Consider the following 20,782-nt stretch of genomic DNA (forward strand, 5'->3'; position numbering starts at 1 on the left):
ATTTTATTTGCAGATCCTTAATGCACGATGGGTCACTGCTGATAATCACATCAAGAGTATTGCTTTCTCTTGTTGCCTCTCCAACATGCTGAAGGAAACAATCATCTAATAAATCAACAAAAGTCTTGCTACTGGGTGAGTGATCAACCTCTCCCACAATATGGTCCAGTAAATACCTGGAAAGTTACAGCCCCCCCATTATATGACATTTTGAGTTACTGGATTGATCTATATGTCTGTGCAGTTGTTTGTTATACCCATCAGAGTCATTAGGCCTTAGCACGCTCCTACTCTCATTTTTGTTTTCACAGTGCTTATGTCACAGCAAACTGACTCAGCATTGCACTGGCCACCTCTGTCTACTGGATGCACTGCACTGCCTTAGATTTAATATGCTTCTCAACTAAGATCATAGCCCCTCCATCCCTCCTGTGCTATCTTTCTGTATACATTGTACTCCTCATATTCAAATTCTGCATCCCTTATGTCTTAGTGACACCATGTCTCCGATACCTCTACGATGTTCCCATTTGATTATTTAACCAGTACTTCAAATTCATCAAATTACTTACATTTCTCCTTTCATCAGTGTACATACAAGTATACCAGCAGCTGTTTTTACTATCAGTAACACTAACACAGCCCAGGTATTTGCTTGTTTCACAAGGATCTCTAGCAGGTCTTGAAATCCCGAACACCTTGCTTTCCAGGCTTCTGCACATGCCCCAATAGAAGCAGTGAAGAATCACTTTCACCTCTACCTGCAGCTACTGTTACTCTATTAGTCTGTGTATCCTTCCAGCCTAGCAGTTCTCTGATCCATCTAATACTTCCTCAATAGCATCGGTAAATATTCTTGTGCCCCTTCTATTTAAGTCCACTCTATCCCTGTAGAAAGGCGCCTCTGTAGCCAGGTGGGCAGGAGCAGCACTGCGTAGCACATGCTTCTTGATTAGACTGGGGTTCGAGCCCATGACCACCAAATATGGAGGATGTGGAAAGCTTAGGGAATGATCACCGCATATCCCCGGAGCAATATGGCCTTAGAAATGCTCCAAAAAACCAGATAACAAGCAAACCCTGTAAAAAGTTCGGTGTTGAAATAGAATAGAATAGAATAGTTGAAATAGAATAGAAAGTCTCTTCCATTGGCCAATAATAATGCTATTTATTTGTTATTTGGGTTTTTTTTTTTAGGAGCATTAGCAACTAAGGCCATATCGCTCTGGGGATATACGGTGGTCATTCCCTGACCTTTCCGCATCCTCCGTATTTGGTGGTTACTGGCTCGAACACCGGTCTAATCAAGAAGCATGTGCACGCACTGCTGCTCCTGCCCACCTGGCTACGGAGGCGCCAATAATAATAATAATGCAGTCCAACAGATATCACAAGTAGTCAAATTACAGCAGTTAAGAGTGGTGTGCAAAGGAGTATTCTGAGTGACTACTTTATTAGATACACCTATCCCTTCTCATGAAATAGAATGCCCCTTCAGTAACAGTATCATATATTCATACCATGCAACATAAAACAGGTGAGCAAATAGTAAGGAAGCTATATGTGTGCAATTCATTTCAAGAATGGGTAAATAAAAAAGTTTAAGTGACTTTAAATGCATTGACTTTAAAAGTCAGCACCAGCTGTGCTGGTATGAATATCTCAGAAATTGCTATCCTACTAGAATTTTCATGTACGACCACATCTTAGGTGTATCACAGTTGGTCATTAAACAAAGAATCCTGGGTTCAGAAATACAGATAGCCTTGGTTTGCAATGGGTTTCCATTCCTGAAAGAACTGTTGCAAAAAAATTTAGTATAAAATGAATCTAATTATATAATGTAAGCCAATAAAATATGTTCCAAATCACTCTCAAAACTGACATAAGTAATATAATACGGTATTAAAAAACCACTAAATATAATTAAATAAAAAAATTAAATTTTGTACATTTACTTTGATATGTCCAAAGCCCAGACCAAAAGATTTTGTAAGTGCCACTGTAAAGCCCCTGCATCGATCTTTTTTGACAGTGGAGTAATGCAGAGATTTTACTTCTCTGATGAAGTCCCTGGTTTTTGAAGAAAGCTTGCAATGTTCCAAGCCTTCATTGAAAAGCTGCTGTCCAAGGTTATAAAACAGCTTTGTTACACCTTCAGCTGTAACCTTGTCCAATCACACAAGAGGTGGGATTGGGCGAGGTAATAGAATGCTTCAACATTTTTCTCCATTGACTCTAATCCTGTGAAGTCATGCATAAACTGTGGGAGAAGTTTGCACCATACTACATTCAAAAGTTCACTAACACTTCCTCCCAAGCTGCATTGATGTTGTTAATGCCCTTCAAAATGTCGAATAAGTGCCAATAATCCTTGATAGTTTTGTTGTTATGTTGTTATTTAGGAGCATTAGCAACTAAGGCCATATTGCTCTGGGGATATGCGGTGGTCATTTCCTGACCTTTCTGCATCCTCTGTATTTGGTGGTCATGGGCTCAAACTCAGGTTTAATCAAGAAGCATGTACTACGTACTGCCACTCCTGCCCACCTGGCTACGGAGGTGCCCTTGATAGTTTTGTCTGACCTGTCCAAAACTCTCACTATTTCCATGAAGGTTTGGCAGAGGGAATAGGCTTTAAAGGTTGCCATTACCCCCGCCCCCCAGTCAGTTGGTTGAAAAACTGAAGTGGTGTTTGGTGCATGTAAACAACATTGACGTCCAGAGATGTTCTGACTTCAGTAAGGTTTCTAGGATGGCCAGGGTCATTGTCCAAGAGAAGAAGAGTCTTGGCTAGTAACTCATTCCCTTGACAAAAACAAAGCACAGTAGAGCAAAAATAGTTTGTGTACCAATCCAAGAAGATTTCTTATGTTGCCCAAACCCTCCTGTTCCATTTCCAGTAGATAGGCAACATGGCTTTGTTCAGGCCCTTGAATGCATGTGGTTTCTGTAAATGGTACACCAACATTGGTTTTAATTTTAAAGTGAACCATCCCTTGCTACCTAAAAATGTCTCATCACCACCCTCTTTTTCTTAAGACCTACAAAAATTGACTGTGCCTTATCAGTAATAACAGCTTGAGGCAATGGAATGTTTCTTTTTATTTAAGTCATCCACTCACAAAGACAATAATTTCCCCAAAGACGTAAACTTTTTCTTCTAAAAGTTTACTTCTGCTATAACTCACTTGTACTGCACTTACTGTCGTAGCACGTTGCATTGACTGTTTTATTTTATCTGCATTTTTCATTATGGTACTCACAGTCGATAGAGGTGATTTCATACTCCTAAACACATTAGGATGTGTCTGACCATCTTCCATTCTAAGAATTATAGCCATCTTTTTTTTGTTTTTATGTGATAGATCTACATTACTTTCTAGCACCAGTTTTACATTCACTTGGCTTTACTGCACTTCTCTTATTAGGCATGGCTGCTCTTATTTTATTAATTTAATCAAAGGTTTTTAATTAAAATAGTGACCCAACAATAGTACACCAACAAGCAAACTAAGTGTTCCTGTCCTCTTATCTCTGGCCACCTCATCTTTGATTGACTTAGATGGTAGATGGGGATAGCTCTCATCTCTGATTGACTGTTTCTTTACATCATATCTGGTAATTATAGTTGCACATTCTTGAAATTTTTTATAGTTTTTTGATATATATTTGGTCTTCTAGTTTCAAAACCATCTTTATTGTGAATCGTCTGCAAAACAAACCATCATAAACTGATGGCTACTTGTAGTTTATTGATGCAAGAGGCAGTGGAGACTGACAAAATTTGTGCAGGATAATATAAAGGATATAGTAAATCAAATAATAAACCAGTACATCAGTAGAAACCAAAGAGGTATTTTAGATGCCAACTTGTTGTACCTTCTTATGAATGGAGTATCACAACTAACTACTGAAATAGACCCCACTCCTGTCAGCAAAAAAAAAAAAAAAAGTATAGTTACAGGCATATCAAAAACACCAACACTGGGCAGTGTAGGATTGGAAAAACATTGCCTGGTCTGACAAATCCCAGTTCCTTCTGTTTCCCACTGGTAGGTGGAACAGAATATGATAAAAACAACATGAGTCACTGGATGCATCCTGCCAGGTGTCAATAATGAAGGCTAGTCATGACAGTGTAATAATATGGGAGAGGGTTTTCATGATGCACATGGGCCCTTGATGGCAATGGAGCAACATTTGGATACCACAGGTTTTTTGGAAATTATTTCCGACAGGCATATTCATTCCTAGTTGCAATATATTCATTTGCAAATGTGTTCTTCCATGATAATATGCCATGTTGCAAGACAAGAATTTTACAGAATTAGTTCCAAGAACATGAGAGTGGGTCAGCCTACTTCACAGGTGCTCAATGCAATTGGGTACCTGTGTGATTAGGTAGAACAAGCTCTTCAGAACAGAGATCTGCAACCATCCAATTTGCAACAACTCTGGGAAGCAGTTGAATTTACAGGAATCAGCATCATTGTGGTATGCTGTTGACACCTCAATGAGTACATGCTGTGACAAACCTAGGCTGTTTTGAGGATTGACAGGGAACACTTGATATTAAGCAGGTATGCCTAATAAAGTGGCCACTCAGTATACATTCAAATACACAATGCATCGGACTTTGTCAAAGAAAAGATGAGGTACAGCAGCAGATGACTTCACTGACTCCACTCTTGTCCAGTCTTGTAAAAAAATAACATGTGCATTCATGTGTGAATTTTGGATGTTAGTAGTCAGATTATTCTCCTTTTTTTAAATGCTTTTATGTGTTACTTGAAAATACATATAACATGATTAAGTTAGAACACATTTTTACAGATAGAGTAAATACAAGAAACAATTATGGAGATACAATATTTAAAAATAATGAAAATGTAAAGAAATAACAGATACGCACTTCCTCCTTGGATTTGAATTTCCAGTGAGCCATTTATATAAGTGCATCCTTTCAGGTTTTGTGCTGCTGCAACATTGTCAACTATTGATGATGGACAAACTAGAGACAGTATTTTGTTATCATAAGAGAGAGCACAAAGCACAATAATAATAAAAAAAAGATTATAAGCAAATGGTACATTCATGTAACAGCTATAAACTCATGCATGAATAATATGATTAATAACGAACAGTGTATGATAATATATATATACATGATAAAAGCAGATAAAGAAAAATACAATAAGAAAAGATAAGAAGAATATTAAAAATAGACAAAGAAAGTAGCAGTGTTCTGTCAAGGAATATAAGAATAGTAAATTACAGTGAAACCTATAATATGAGAAATATCTAAAGCTTAGCAATTTAGTTTAGTTGAATATAACTTTGCTACTCAGCTCAAACAGCATTGGATTTGAATATTTCCCTTATTTGAACTGTGACACCACATATATCATAGCAATGTTTCTACAGAGCTAATTTTCGTGTCTCCTAAGAATATATGTAGAATCACAAGATGTTTAATTGTTAATGTGTATTAGAAGATTACCAAATTGTGCATTAGAAGATTTCCTAGGTGATGAATATAAAGTGAAGTATTGTAGCAGTTGGGAAAGGTGAAGAAACCACTGTTTCCACATTTTTATTATAAAAATTAAGAAATGTAATATATTAAAAATATATATATTTACATTGGAAGTAATTCTCTTTCATTTGGATGGGGCAAAACAAAATATGGCTTTCTATAACTAATCTACCATATTCTTATTCTTTCTTAATACAATAACACAATAACATTAAGTTACTATCTACAGACAGTAATTAACAACAGAGTTATCTGGAATCAGTATTTCTTAATGTAATGCACTGTTTACATGTTTGAAAGGATTCTTCCAACAGCATATTGAGCCATGGCACAAGGCCAGAATTGTATAGAACTCGTTCAAGAAATATAAAAGTGAGTTGAGCCCACTGCAGTGGACTTTCCAGTCACCAGATCCAACTAAGCACTTGTGGGGTGAGGTGGAATGAGTTCTTTGAAGTAGAGCTCCAAATAATACTCTTCAAGTGAAAAAAAATTACTATTGATTAGCAGTTGGTTAGTTTATGGACAGACGTCCCTTCAAGATGTTTATGCCAAGTATTAGCATTAGCATTAGTAGAGGCATATGATGCAAGAAAGCAAGCTTAACCAACATCAGCCAAAAAAAAAATAATAAAAAAAAACAACTTCCCACTTCATCCACCCATTAGCTCCAAAGGTTTGTCCACTTCTTCCTTGAATTTATTTAAGCTATCAACTTCCCCAATGACAGATGAAAGTTTGTTCCGGAAATCAACTACCCACTAGCTAAAGGCAAATTTCCACACATCTATTCAACAACTATCTTTCTTCAATTTCAGTTTATGCCCCCTCAGGTTTGTAATCTGTGCAAGAGGAAGAATCCCATCAGCATTGAGCCTGCTCAATCCATTCAAGGCCTTATACACCTCAATCAGATCACCTTGCAGGTGCCTAGTCTCCAGATGCTGCAATTTGCAGAAATTAAGCCTTTCTTCATAAGAGCACCCCTTTGTTCCCTTCTCTGTACTCGTTTTAGCAACTCTACATCCTTCTGAAAATGAGGCTTCCAGTCCTGAACGCAGTACTCAAGATGTGGCCTGACAATTGTCTTTCTTTAATTTGAGAAGCCTTATTCAAGGGGATAATCATCTCTTTATCCCTGCTAGCAAAATTCCTGTATATCATTGAGAAGATCCCCATGACCTACTCTGGCAGCCTGTCTAGATTGCTCAGAAAACTTCACATCTAACTACACAATTACCCCCAGGTCTCTTTCATTCTCCATTATCCTAAGTGCAACACCACCTAGTTGGTACATTTCTCTGGGGTTACTGCTATCCATATGCCGTACTTTGCTTTTGTCAATGTTAAACTTCAACTGCTACTTCTCAGCCCATTTGCTCAACTTTTCCAGGTCCTATTGTAGCAGCATACTGTCATTACTGTTATTAACAACCCTGCCAACCTTTGTATCATCTACAAACTTTGACATTAAGCTTGATATACCTTCATCAATATCATTGATAAATATACAAAACAACAATGGGCCTAACACAGAACCCTAGGGGACACCAATAATAACATTAATCCATGAAGAGCCATGTCCATTGATTACCACTCTCTGTCTTCTCCCACTGGACCATTCTTTTATCCATTGTAGCAACTTGCCCTTAATGCCATTCTGCTCTAATTAGTACAGTAGTGTTCCATGTGGAACAGTATCAAAAGCTTTCCTGAAATCCAGGTATGTGATATTAAAATTATTTTTTGCATCCAGTTCCTTTGTGACCATGTCATAGTACATAATAAAATTGGTCAAACAAGACTTCCCCTTAACAAACCAATGCTGTGTCTGAAAAGTAAAACTGCTAAGTACGGGATCAAGTGTCTGCAATTCTGCCCAGACACGATAGGAGGGAGTATATGATGAGAGCCTTGTCGATCAATTCGGCCCTGGAAAGATTGTGCAAGGCTCAAAGGGTAGAATTTTTTTCAGCCTGGACTGTACTTGTTAACAGGAGAGACTGCTTCTACAGGGATGGGATACACTTAAATATAAAGGGTGCAAGAATATTTGCTGATGCTATCGAGGCAGTGTTAGGTGGTTCAGAAACCTGCTAGTTTGGGGGGATACAAAGACTAATAGATTAACAATAGCCACTGGCAGAGGTGAAAGTGATTCTTGCACTGCTTCTATTGGAATGAGCAGAAGCCTGAAAAACAAGATGCAGGATATTTCAGAGAGTGCTGGAGTCATTACGGTACGAGTAAACACATGGGTTGTGTTAGGGTAGCTAAAAATAGAAACAGGTGCATGTATACTTGTGTGTACACCAATGCTAGGAGTTTAGTAAATAAATTTGATGAATTTGAGGTATTGCTCAAAACATCAAAGGCAAATATTGTTGGGATATCAGAGACGTGGTGTCACACAGATATAAGGAATGCAGAACTGGAATTTGGATAGTACAACGCCTACAGAAAGGATAGACAGGATAGGAAGGGAGGAGGGGTTACGGTATTAGTTAAGAAACACATAAAATCCAAGGAAGTGAAGCCAGTTGACATTGCTGGACAGTGCAGTGTCAAGCCAGTTTGGTGTGACATAAGCATTTGGAGATCAAAATTGAGAGTAGGAGTGTGTTATAGGCCTAATGACTCTGATGAGTATAATAAGAAACTGTACAGGGAAATAGAGTTGGCCAGTACATCAGAGAGTCTTATAATGGGGGATTTTAATATCCCAGATATTGACTGAGATTTGTGGGTTGGTCACTCACACACTAGCAAGGCTTTTATGGATTTATTGGATGATTGTTTTCTACAGCAGCATGTTTGGGAGGCAACTAGAGGGAGTAATACTTTTGATCTGACTATCAGTAGTGATTATTCATGCATTACGAATCTGCAGATAGAGAAACCACTAGGTGGCAGTGATCACAGTGTGCTGAAGTGGGATTTACTCAAAGAGGTAACTACCATTAGGGGTAAACGGAAGGGTTATTGCTTTCGTAAAGGCGACTACGATGATCTGAGACAGTATTTAAATTGTATACAGTGGGACCAACTAATGATGTTACCAACAGCAAATTCAAAATGGGAAGCAAATAAAGAACGTATCTTGGAAACTACTAGGCTTTACATACCAACTAAGAAATATTGTTCAAGGTTTAGGCCTAAGTGGATGTCAGATGAACTAATGAGACATATGGCAGAGAAGAAAAATGCATGGGATACATACAAATTAACACGTGACACAGAAGCCTATGATAGATGCAAGTTGATCTGTAACCAAGTTACAAAGGAGGTTAGGCAGGCGAAGGCAGATTACGAGAAATCTTTGGCAAGGGATGCAAAGAAAAACAGCAAAGAGTTCTTTACTTATGTAAACTCTAGAAGGAAGAGGATGAATCAGATTGGTTCACTTGATATCGATGAGTCAACTGTTGATGATCCTGCTTAGGTAGCAAACAAACTGAATGAATATTTTGCATCGACATTCACACATGAGGAGTTATTCAGCGAGGGTAATGCCAGAGGTGTATTCAACTCTGCCAGTAAGCTAGAGAATCTTGTAATAACTGAGAGTAAAGTGGAGGAGAAATTGTTGAAGATAAACACAAGAAAGGCACATGGGGTGGATGGGATCTATCCAGTTATATTAAAGGAGGCAGCAAAGGAAGAAGGCAAACCCTTAGCCATAATTATGAGAGCATCTTTGGACTCAGGGGAGGTACCCACAGACTGGAGATGTGCAAATGTGACCCCAATTCACAAAGGAGGATCAAAGGCTGACACAAGTAATTATAGACCTGTGAGTTTAACTTCTGTTCCAGGAAAATTAATGGAGGCACTGGTTAAAGAAGCACTGCAGGATCATCTAGACAAGACTTCAGTTATAGCTCGGACACAGCATGGTTTTGTTAAGGGGAAGTCTTGCCTGACCAATTTGATTGGATACTATGATGCAGTCACAAAAGAACTGGATGCAGGGAATAACTTTGATATTATATATTTGGATCTTAGAAAGGCTTTTGATACTGTTGCACATGGAAGACTGCTGCACAAATTGGAGCAGTGTGGCATTGGAGGCAAATTGATGCTATGGATAAAGGGGTGGTTGAGGGGGAGAAGACAGAGAGTGATAATCAATGGACACTGCTCATCGTGGACTAATGTTATTAGTGGAGTCCCACAGGGTCCATTATTGTGTTCTGTATTTATAAATGGTATTGATGATGGTATATCAAGCTTAATGTCCAAGTTTGCAGACGATACAAAGGTTGGCAGGGTTGTCAAGGACACTACTGACACTATGCTGCTGCAACAGGATCTGGAAAGGTTGAGCAGATGGGCCAAGAGGTGGCAAATAATGTTTAACATTGACAAATGTAAAGTACTACACATGGGAAACAGCAACCCCAGAGCAACGTATCAACTCTGTGGTACTACACTGACAGTGGTAGAGAATGAAAGGGACTTGGGGGTGGTTGTGCAGGCAGATATGAAGTTCTCTGAGCAGTGAAGACGGGCTGCAAGAGTAGCTCATGGAGTATTGTCAATGATATACAGGAATTTTTCCAGCAGGGATAAGGAGGTGATTATTCCCTTGTATAAGGCAATGGTCAGGCCACACCTAGAGTACTGTATACAGGTCTGGAGGCCTCATTTCAAGAAGGATGTAGAGATGCTGGAACGAGTACAGAGAAGGGCAACAAGATTAGTGAATGGAACAAAGGGGTGCTCTTACGAAGAAAGTCTAAAGTTTTGCAAATTACAGTGTATGGAGACTAGGCACCAGCGAGGTGATCTGATAGAGGTGTATAAAGCCTTGAATGGTTTGACCATGCTCAATGCTGATGGGATTCTTCCTCTAGTTCAGAATAATCACCTGAGAGGGCATAAATTCAAATTGAGGAAAGACAGATGTAGGATAGACGTGCGGAAATTTTCCTTTAGCCAGCGGGTGGTTGGTTGATGGAACAGACTTCCATCCCTTGTAGTGGAGGTTGATAGCCTAAATAAGTTTAAGGCTCAGCTGGACAGGTATTTTGAACTAACAGAGGGGTGAAGTGGAAGTGGTTTTTTTTTTTTTTTTTTTTTTCGGCTGATGCTGCATAAGCTTGCTTTCTTGCATCAAATGCCTCTACTAATGCTAATGCTAATGCTAACTCATGAAAAAGATAGCATTCACTGAAGTAGAGGCAACTGATGTCGGTAATTTAATTGATTTGCATCATCAAGAATATTCAAATGAAGATCTGTTTGAGCTGGAGCAGCATCGCATTGAAGAAGAGGAGGCAGCAGCAAGCAAAAGCCCAGATGTTAAAGAAGATTGGAAACTGACAGTGAAAGGAATATTGAAAACATTAAATCATATAGATGAAGGCCTAAATCTGTTAGCTGATGAAGAGCTAATCTTGAATGAAGCTCTAAAGTGCAAAGTAAAGTTACTCTAGAATTGGTTGCTACTATGAGTTGTTGAGTGAGAAGAGGTAACATGCAAAGCGACTAACTCTGGATTCCTTTTTCAAGTGCTCAAGGTAGCAGTCAAGTGAACCCTCCACTTCCCGGGTTAGAGTACATCCCCACTGCACTTATCTGGTTCAAATCTGAGGGAATGGAATCTGACCATGATGATCCCTCCCATCAATCTGCCTTAGGCCAGCATCCACCCCAATCTCTCTCTCAATTGTTGTTTATGTTGTACTGTATATGTTGGTTATAGTAAACATACTTTTTCTTACTGTACATTAAAAAAGCATCAGCCAAAAAAAAAAAAAAACCTCTCCCATTTCACCCCTCAGTTCTTCCCAAATGCCTGTCCTGCAGACCCTTAAATTTATTTACGCTATCAAATTCCACAACAAAGGATGGAAGTCTGTTCCACCAACCAACTCCCACTGGCTAAGAGCAAACTTCCACACATCTATCCTACATCTGTCTTTCCTCAATTTGAATTTATGCCTTCTCAGGTGATTACTCTGAGCAAGAGGAAGAATCCCATCAGCATTGAGCATGCTCAAACCATTCAAGACTTTATACACCTCTATCAGATCACCTTGCAGCTGCCTAGTCTCCAGACACTGTAATTTGCAAAATTTAAGCATTTCTTTGTAAGAACAATCCTTTGTTCCATTCACTAATCTTGGTGCCCTTCTCTGTACTCATTCCAACGGCTCTACATTCTTTCTTCTTAAAATGAGGCCTCCAGACTTGCAAACAGTACTCAAGGTGTGGCCTGACCATTACCTTATACATGGGGATAATCACCTCTTTATCCCTGCTAGAAAAATTCCTGTATATCATTGATAAGACACCATGAGCTACTCTTGTAGACTGTCTGCACAGCTCAAAAAAATTCATAACTGCCTACACAATTACCCCCAGGTCCTTTTCGTTCTCGACCACTGTCAGTGTAGTACCACAGAGTTTATACGTTACTCTGGGCTTACTGCTTCCCATATGTAGTACTTTACATTTGTCAATGTTAAACTTCATTTGCCACCTCTCAGCCCGTCTGCTCAACCTTTCTAGATTCTGTTGCAGCAGCGTATTGTCATTAGTGTCCTTAACAACCCTGTCAACCTTCATATCGTCTGCAAACGTGGACATTAAGCTTGATATACCATCATCAATATCATTTAGAAATACAGAAAACAACAATGGACCCAACGCTGAACCCTGAGGAACTCCACTAATAACATTAGTCCATGATTAGCAGTGACCATTGATTACCACTCTCTGTCTTCTACCACTCAACCATCCCTTTATCCATAGCAGCAATTTGCCTCCAATGCCACACTGCTCCAATTTGTTCAGCAGTCTTCCATGTGCAACAGTATCAAAAGACTTTCTAACATCCAAATATATGATATCACAGTTATTTCCTGGATCCAGATCCTTTGTGACTACATCATAGTATCCAATCAAAATGGTCAGGAAAGACTTTCCCTTAACAAAACCACGCTGTGTCCGAGCTATAACTGAAGTCTTGTCTAGATGATCCTGCACCTCCGTTAATTTTCCTGGAATAGAAGTTAAACTAACAGATCTATAACAGATCTCACGTCTATCCTACATCTGTCCTTCCTCAATTTGAATTTATGCCCTCTCAGGTGATTATTCTGAGCAAGAGGAAGAATCCCATCAGCATTGAGCATGCTGAAACCATTCAAGCCTTTATACACCTCTATCCGATCACCTCGCTGATGCCTAGTCTCCAGACACTATAATTTGCAAAACTTAAGCCTTTCTTCGTAAGAGTACCCCTTTGTTCCATTCACTAATCTTGTTGCCCTTCTCTGTACTCGTTCCAGCATCTCTACATCCTTCTTGAAATGAGGCCTCCGGAACTGTATACAGTACTCTAGGTGTAGCCTGACCACACCTAGAGTGTGGTCACCTAATTATGGCTAAGGGTTTGCTTACTTCCTTTGCTGCCTCCTTTAATATAACTGGATAGATTCCATCTACCCCGAGTGCCTTTTTATGTTTACCTTCAACAATTTCTCCTCCACTTTGCTCTCAGTTATTACAAAATCATCCACCAGAGTTCAATTCACCTCTGGCATAACTCCTCCCTAAATAACTCCTCATGTGTGAATGTAGATGCAAAATACTCATTTAGTTTGTTAGCCACCTGAGCAGGATCATCAACGTTGAACCATCAGTATCCAGTGGACCAATCTGATTCATCCCTTTCCTTCTAGAGTTTACATAAGTAAAGAACTCTTTGCTGTTTTTCTTTGCATCCTTTGCCAAAGATTTCTCATAATCTGCCTTTGCCTGCCTAATCTGCTTTGTGACTTGGTTACAGTCCAGCTTATATCTATCATAGGCTTCCATGTCACCCATTAATTTATATGTATTCCATGCATTTTTCTTCTCTGCTATATGTCTCATTAGTTCATCAGACATCCATTTAGGGCTAAACCTTGAACAATATTTCTTAGTTGGTATGTAAAACCTAGTAGCCTCCAAGATTAATTATTTGAATGCTTCCCATTTTGAATTTGCTGTTGGTAACATCATCAGTTGGTCCCACTGTATAGAATTTAAATACTGTCTCAGACCACTGTAGTCACCTTTACGAAAGCAATAACCCTTCACTTTACCCCTGATGGTAGTTACCTCTTTGAGTAAATCCCACTTCAGCACACTGTGATCACTGCCACCTAGTGGTTCCTCTATCTGCAGATTCTTAATGCATGAATAATCACTACTGATAGTCAGATCAAAAGTATTACTCCCTCTAGTTGCCTCCCAAACATGCTGCTGTAGAAAACAATCATCCAATAAATCCACAAAAGCTTTGCTAGTGTGTGAGTGACCAACCTCCAAATCTCAGTCAATATCTGGGAAATTAAAATCCACCATTATAAGACTCTCTGATTTACTGGCCAACTCTATTTCCCTGTACAGTTTCTTATTATACTCATCAGAGCCCATTAGGCCTATAACACACTCCTACTCTCAATTTTGATCTCCAAATGCTTATGTCACACCAAACTGGCTTGACACTGCACTGTCCAGCGATGTCGACTGGTTTCACTTCCTTGGATTTTATGTGTTTCTTAACTAATAGCATAACCCCTCCTCCCTTCCTATCCTGTCTATCTTGTTTATCTTTTCTGTACACATTGTATTCCCCAAATTTCAATTCTGCATTCCTTATATCTATGTGAGACCACGTCTCTGATAATCCAACAATATCTGCCTTTGATGTTTTGAGCAATACCTCAAATTCATCAAATTTATTTACTAAACTCCTAGCATTGCTGTACACACAAGTATACATGCACCTGTTTCTATTCTTAGCTACCCTAACACAACCCATGTGTTTACTTGTACCGCAATGACTCCCAGCAGTCTCTGAAATATCCTGCATCTTGTTTTTCAGGCTTCTGCTCATTCCAATAGAAGCAGTGCAAGAATCACTTTCACCTCTGCCAGTGGCTACTGTTAATCTATTAGTATCCTCCCAAGCTAGCAGTTTTCCGACCCACCTAACACTGCCTCGATAGCATCAGCAAATATTCTTGCACCCTTTCTATTTAAGTGTATCCCATCCTTGTAGAAACAGTCTCTCCTGTTAATAAGTACAGACCAGGCTGAAAAAATTTTACTCCTTGAGCCTTGCACAATCCTTCCAGGGTTGAATTGATCGACAAGGCTCTCATCATATACTCCCTCCTATCATGTCTAAGCAAAATTTCAATCACTTTCAAATTCAACCCTAATTCATGGCTTTTTTACAACAGTGACCTGAAAACAATATCACCTTTTGTGCCCTTAAAAGATGATATCCACTATAATGTCATCATCCTTTGCCCCTGGCAGACATACTCTGGTCCTGTTCCACATATCATTTTTACATACCATGTTCTCCGTTTCCATGACCAACAACTACTAGTTCCTGTGGCAATAGCGCATTCTGCTTTGGGGGTTGCCGCTGTGTTGCGTGATGATCAAGTTCAAGCTCTGGCATTGATATGGGCAGCTGAGAGCTTGGTGGGCCTTCAATTTAGATCCTTTGAGGGCATCTACCCTGTCCTTCAAGCTCTCATATAGGCCCATAACAATGCTGAGTTGTCAACTCACAGGCCTATTGTCACATTTTTTTGTGTTTCTTTACATTACGTGGGAATTTAAATTGAGTGAGATGTCCTGGAATGTAGCCCACACGTAAATTAAGAAGTCACTCTATTTGTAAACTAATGGTCTGCTTTCTTGGACATAGTGCATCTTCTGTAGAAACAGATCCACTTTGAATCATTTAGTCAGATTGGAAACATGTAATCGTAAAGTTTTTTATTAAATCAGAGCATCTGGTAGCAATTTTCTTTGATATCAAAAAAGCATTGATGCAGCCTGGCGATTTGACATATTTGAAGACAACTTTGGCTTAGAGATAACCTTCCTCTCTTTATTAAAAGCTTTTTTAAAATTTGTCAATTTCAAGTTTGTTTAGGATTCCATACTCTCTTGAGTATTTTGCCAAAAGGAAGGAGTCCTACAAGGATCCATTGTAATTGTCACGCTTTTGCAATTAAAATAAACTGTATCACAGAACACCTTCCACCCATGGTAAACAATGTCCCCTGCATTGATGAATTTACAATATTTTGCCATTCATGCATTATGAGGGTCACTGAAAGGCAACTGCAGAAAGCCATTGATTACCTTACATCCTGATCTTGGGCTATTGGGTTCGAGTTTCACAGAAGACCATTTGTGAAAACTTTCATCACAAATGTAGTCTTCATCCAAGCCTAGAATTAAAGCTTGGACAAAGCAAAATCCCAGTGGTAGCAGAAGCCAAATTCTAAGGACTAATTTTTGACAAGAAGCGACATTTCTACAACACATTTGTCAGCTTAAGACAAAGGTACAAATTGGAGAGATATGACATTAAGGGTAAGTTGTTACACTGGATAAAGGGATATAGGAATGGTTGAGTGGGAGACGACAGAGAGTGGTAATCAATGGACACTAATCTTCATAGACAGATGTTATTAGTGTAGTTCCCCAGGGTTCAGTGCTGGGCCCATTGTTGTTTTGTGTATTTATCAATGATATTGATGAAGGTATATCAGGATTCATGTCCAAGTTTGCGGTTGATACAAAGGTTGGCGGAGTTGTTAACGACAGTATGCTACTCCAACTGGATCTAGACAAGTTGGGCAAATGGGCTGAGAAGTGGCAACTGAAGTTTAACATTGACAAATGCAAAGTACTACATATGGGTAGCAATAACCCAAGAGAAACGTACCAACTGTGTGGTACTACACTCAGGGAAGTGGAAAGTGAAAAAGATCTGGGGGTAATTGTGCAGTCAAATATGAAGTTTGCTGAGCAGTGCAGATGGGCTTCCAGGGCAGGTCACGGAGTCTTGTCAATGATATATAGGAATTTTGCTAGCAGGGAGGAGGTGATTATCCCATTGTACAAGGCAATGGTCAGGCCGCACCTAGAGTATTGCATACAGGTCTGGAGGCCTCATTTTAGGAAGGATGTAGAGTTGCTAGAATGAGTACAAAGAAGAGTAATAAGGTTAGTGAGGGGAAAAAAGGAGTGCTCTTACCAAGAAAGGCTTAAGTTCTACAAATTGCAGTGCCTGGGCTCTTGTCCGTTACAAACTCGATTATAGTTCTCAGGTGTATGTTTCTGCTAGGGACAGTACACTCCAGTGGTTAGATCCAACCCACCAGCAGGCTATTCAGCTGCCATTGGAGCATTTTGAACTTCTCCTGTCCAAAGCCCTCTATGTGGAAACAAACAAACCATTTCTGTCTCTTCAACACAAGCAGTTGTCCCTACAATATGCTTTTAAATTAAAATCCCTGCCTGACAACCGTAGCTGGGCATTAGTTTTTCAACCATGATGGAAAATCTCAATAACACAGGTATTGCCAACCCATCTTTTGAGGTATTCGAATCCAAGACTAGGCACCTGCGAGGTGATCTGATCGAGGTGTATGAGGCCTTGAATGGTTTGAGCAGGCTCAATGCTGACAGGATACTTCCATTAGCTCAGATTAAGAACCTGAGGGGGGGGGCATAGATTCAAATTGAGGAAAGACAGTTGTAGAATTGATGTGCAGAACTTTGCCTTTAGCCAGCGGGTAGTTGATTGCTGGAACAGACTTCCATCTGTTGTGGAAGTTGATAGCTTAAATAAATTTAAGGCTGAACTAGACAAACAGTATAAGCTTGCTTTCTTGCATCATTTGCCTCAACTAATGCTAATGCTAAACATGGTAGTAGACAATGTTGCCCAGTCACCAAGGCAACTCCTTCCACCCTGGCATACCCATCTTCCAACTTATGACTTCTCTTTCAAGATGCAGTAGAAAGCTAACACACCAACAGTAAAATACTCAGGCAATAACATGAAATATTAAGAAGCTATCCTAATGTAATGGTAAAAAAGTTAGCAGATGTAAGCTGACCCAAATATCTTTACTGTGTAATGTTTATCTTACTTTGATGATTTTTATGCCACTATAATGTATAGAACAAATGCACATATGAGCAAGTCATTGTACTACTTCACACATGTGAACCCCTTCCCCCCTCCGTGACCCCTTTAATTTTTATGAAACACAATTACTAAAGTAATTTTAACAGAAAACACGTTGTCTTCCTCTTTAAATATATATGTTTACAAATCAACCGGGCACCTCCATAGCCAGGTGGGCAGGAGCAGCAGTGCATATACATGCTTCTTGATCAGACTGGTTCGAGCCCATGACCACCAAATACGGAGGATGTGGAAAAGTCAGAGAATGACCACATCTATAGCAAAACAAATGTGATTTTCTAATGTAACTGTCTCATATGGCATTTAGCATTAGTAGTGGCAAACGATGCAAGAAAGCAAGAAAGAAAAACATCTCCCATTTCATCTATCCATTCCCCCTACCAATAGTTTGTCTAGTTCATCCTAGAATTTGTTTAAGCTATCAACTTAACTATCACCCCAGGAGCTCACATCTGGTGAGTATGGGCTTGGCACATCCCGGGTCCTGAGCTGGATATTATCATTCTTCTCTTTCTTAGTGATTCTCTTCTACTTTTGACTCCCCCCCCCCACACACAGGGTAATTTGGGAATTTTTTTTGGCTGGTGCAGCATAAGCCTCAGGTTTCCTTGCACTATATAGCTAATAATAATAAAAATAATAACTTCCACTACAAAAGATGGAAATTCATTTAAGCAATCAATCCCCCACTGGCTAAAGGCAGACTTTCGTACATCATCTATTCTACAACCATCCTCCTCAGTTTGAATTTGTGCCCCCTCATACACGTAGACTGAGCAAGAGAAGAATCCCATCAGCATTGAGCTTGCTCAATCCATTCAAAGCCTTAAACACCTCAATCAGATCACTTTGCAAGTGCCTAGTCTCCAGATGCTACAATTTGCAGAACTGAAACCTTTCTTGATAAGAGCACCCCTTTGTTCCCCTCACCAGTCTCATTACCCTTCTCTGTACTCGTTTCAGCAGCTCTACCTCATTCCTGAAATGAGGCCTCCGAACCTGTATGCAGTACTCAAGATGTGGCCTAACCATTGTCTTATAGAATGGGATATCCTGCCAGCAAATCTTGTGTATATCTGTATAAATTCCTGTAATAATTCCTGTATATCATTGAAAAAACCCCATTACTTGCTATGGCAGCCTGTCTGCATTGCTCGGAAAACTTCAAATCTGACTGCACAATTACCCCCACGTTTTTTTTTATTCTGCACTATGCTGAGTGTAGTACCACACAGTTGGTACATTACTCTGGGTTTACTGCTACTCATATGCAGTGTTGTTTGTTATATGGTTTTTATGAGCATTAGCAACTAAGGCTGTATTGCTCCGGGGATATGCAGTGGTCATTCCCTGAACTTTCTGCATCCTCCGTATTTGGTGGTCACAGGCTTGAACCCCGGTGTAATCAAGAAGTGTGTGCTACGCACTGCTGCTCCTGCCTACCTGACTACGGAGGCATCCCCATATGCAGTACTTTGCATTTGCCAATGTTAACCTTAATTGCCATTTCTCAGCCCAACTGCCTAACTTTTCTAGATCCTGTTGCAATTGCATACTGTCATTAATCACCCTGCCAACTTCTGTATCATATGCAAACTTGGATATTAAGCCTGACATGCCTTCATCAGTAACATTGATAAATACAGAAAACAACAATGGGCCCAAAACTGAACCCTGGGGGACTCCACTAATAACATTAGTCCACGAAGAGTCATGTCAATTGATTGCCACTCTCTGTCTTCTCTCACTCAACCATCCTTTTATCCATAGTATGAAATATAACTTAAAACAGCATAGTAAGTACTGCTGTTAAATAAACTGGATATAGTGCAGTGTTATTATACTCATATCTCTCTGTTTTGTGATGTATTCTTAAATAAAATTTAGATTAGAATCATGCTGCAAACTAGAGCAGCAAAGGAGAAGGATCAAAGCAGTGGGGATGCTTTGGCTCAAGAGAGAACTGCCAGTGGCAGTTCTTTTATGAATCAGGATTTTAATATGTTCTGATTGTTGCCCTCTTTACAAAGCTACCTTTAGCCTATGATTAAACAACCAAAGGGGATAACTCTGTGTGCCTTAACTGAGCACAACTTCACTGTTCTGATGGGCTTATATGAGGGTTTGAAGAACACGGTTAATACCCTTGAAGAATAAAACAGAGAATAAAACCCATCAAGTACTTAGCTATCCAGCTCAATGCTAGAGCCCACGCTTGATCAACAGACAACAAAACAATATCCTAATGACAGAGATCTCCGATCTTACATGAGGTAGCTGTTGTTGGTGACTCTATTGTCAGGGAAATGGGAACTATATTGTGTAAAAAGGAGAGATGGAATAGGACCAGGGTATGTCTGCCAGGTGGGCTAAAATTGATGGCATTGTAACAGCAGCTATCAACTTTTAAGGGCACAAAATGTGATATTGTTGTTCACATGGTACTAATGAATTTAAGAGTAGGAGATCTGAAGGTTTAATTAACAGGCTAATTTAATTTACTGGCCAACGTTCAGAAAGAGTCTTGAGTGAGGATTAAATTTGAAACTGTCCGCAATTCTGCTTATACATGATAGGAAGAAGAACACGATGAAAGACATCAATCAATTCAGCTCTCAAGAGACTATGCAAGGCTCATGGGATAGAATTTTTTTCCCAGCATGGCCTGTACTTGCTAAAAGAGGGTTTTGTCTATAAGATATGAGATACATAAGATATTCTAGGTGGTAGATGACTCTCATCAAATGGTGCAATACCACCACTTTGCTTATTGGAGGTGTGAAGTGATGGAACCCATGTTTAGTCTCCAGAGCTAAGTTCCGGTCAACTCTTTCATCATGCAGTATGACTGATGACTTTTAAGGTTATGATGAACATCATGGCGAAATCCAATCTTCCTTACATTTCAAGGGTACAGCTCTAAAACGGTGTTTGCAGGCCGGCCACTAGTTAGTACACTGGACCCAACCTATTGATAACTCTTTAGGAGGCTTCCAGATCAGTTAGTGTATAATCTTGCTACCTCTACTATGCCAGATAGTGACTGGAGGGAGTCTGAGTAGTGTGTATGTGGGGGCATTGTCAAGGCTACATTATGTCAAGGATCTAGGTATATTCTTACCATGTGTACAGCATATCCAAAAATTTCAATACTTCATACAGCATGTCCCCCCCCCCACACTTTTTCTTACTATTGAATACACCATGAATTGTCAAAC

The 20,782-nt window shown here is 39.5% G+C and overlaps 1 protein-coding gene across 1 annotated transcript in view; it reads right to left on the bottom strand.

Moving 5' to 3' along the window:
* The window catches only part of LOC150083254 (insulin-like peptide receptor), a 503,669-nt gene that overhangs the window by 410,398 nt on the left and 72,489 nt on the right, over positions 1-20,782 (bottom strand). Inside the window, exon 5 of the mRNA XM_090378451.1 lies at positions 4,916-5,014. Coding sequence (XP_090234577.1) covers positions 4,916-5,014 — 99 coding nt within the window. The remainder of the gene's footprint in view (positions 1-4,915; positions 5,015-20,782) is intronic.

This window comes from Mastigoproctus giganteus, chromosome 7 (genome assembly GCF_048544385.1).
Source record: "Mastigoproctus giganteus isolate SK-2022 chromosome 7, ASM4854438v1, whole genome shotgun sequence".
NCBI classification, from domain to species: Eukaryota; Metazoa; Arthropoda; class Arachnida; order Uropygi; family Thelyphonidae; genus Mastigoproctus; species Mastigoproctus giganteus.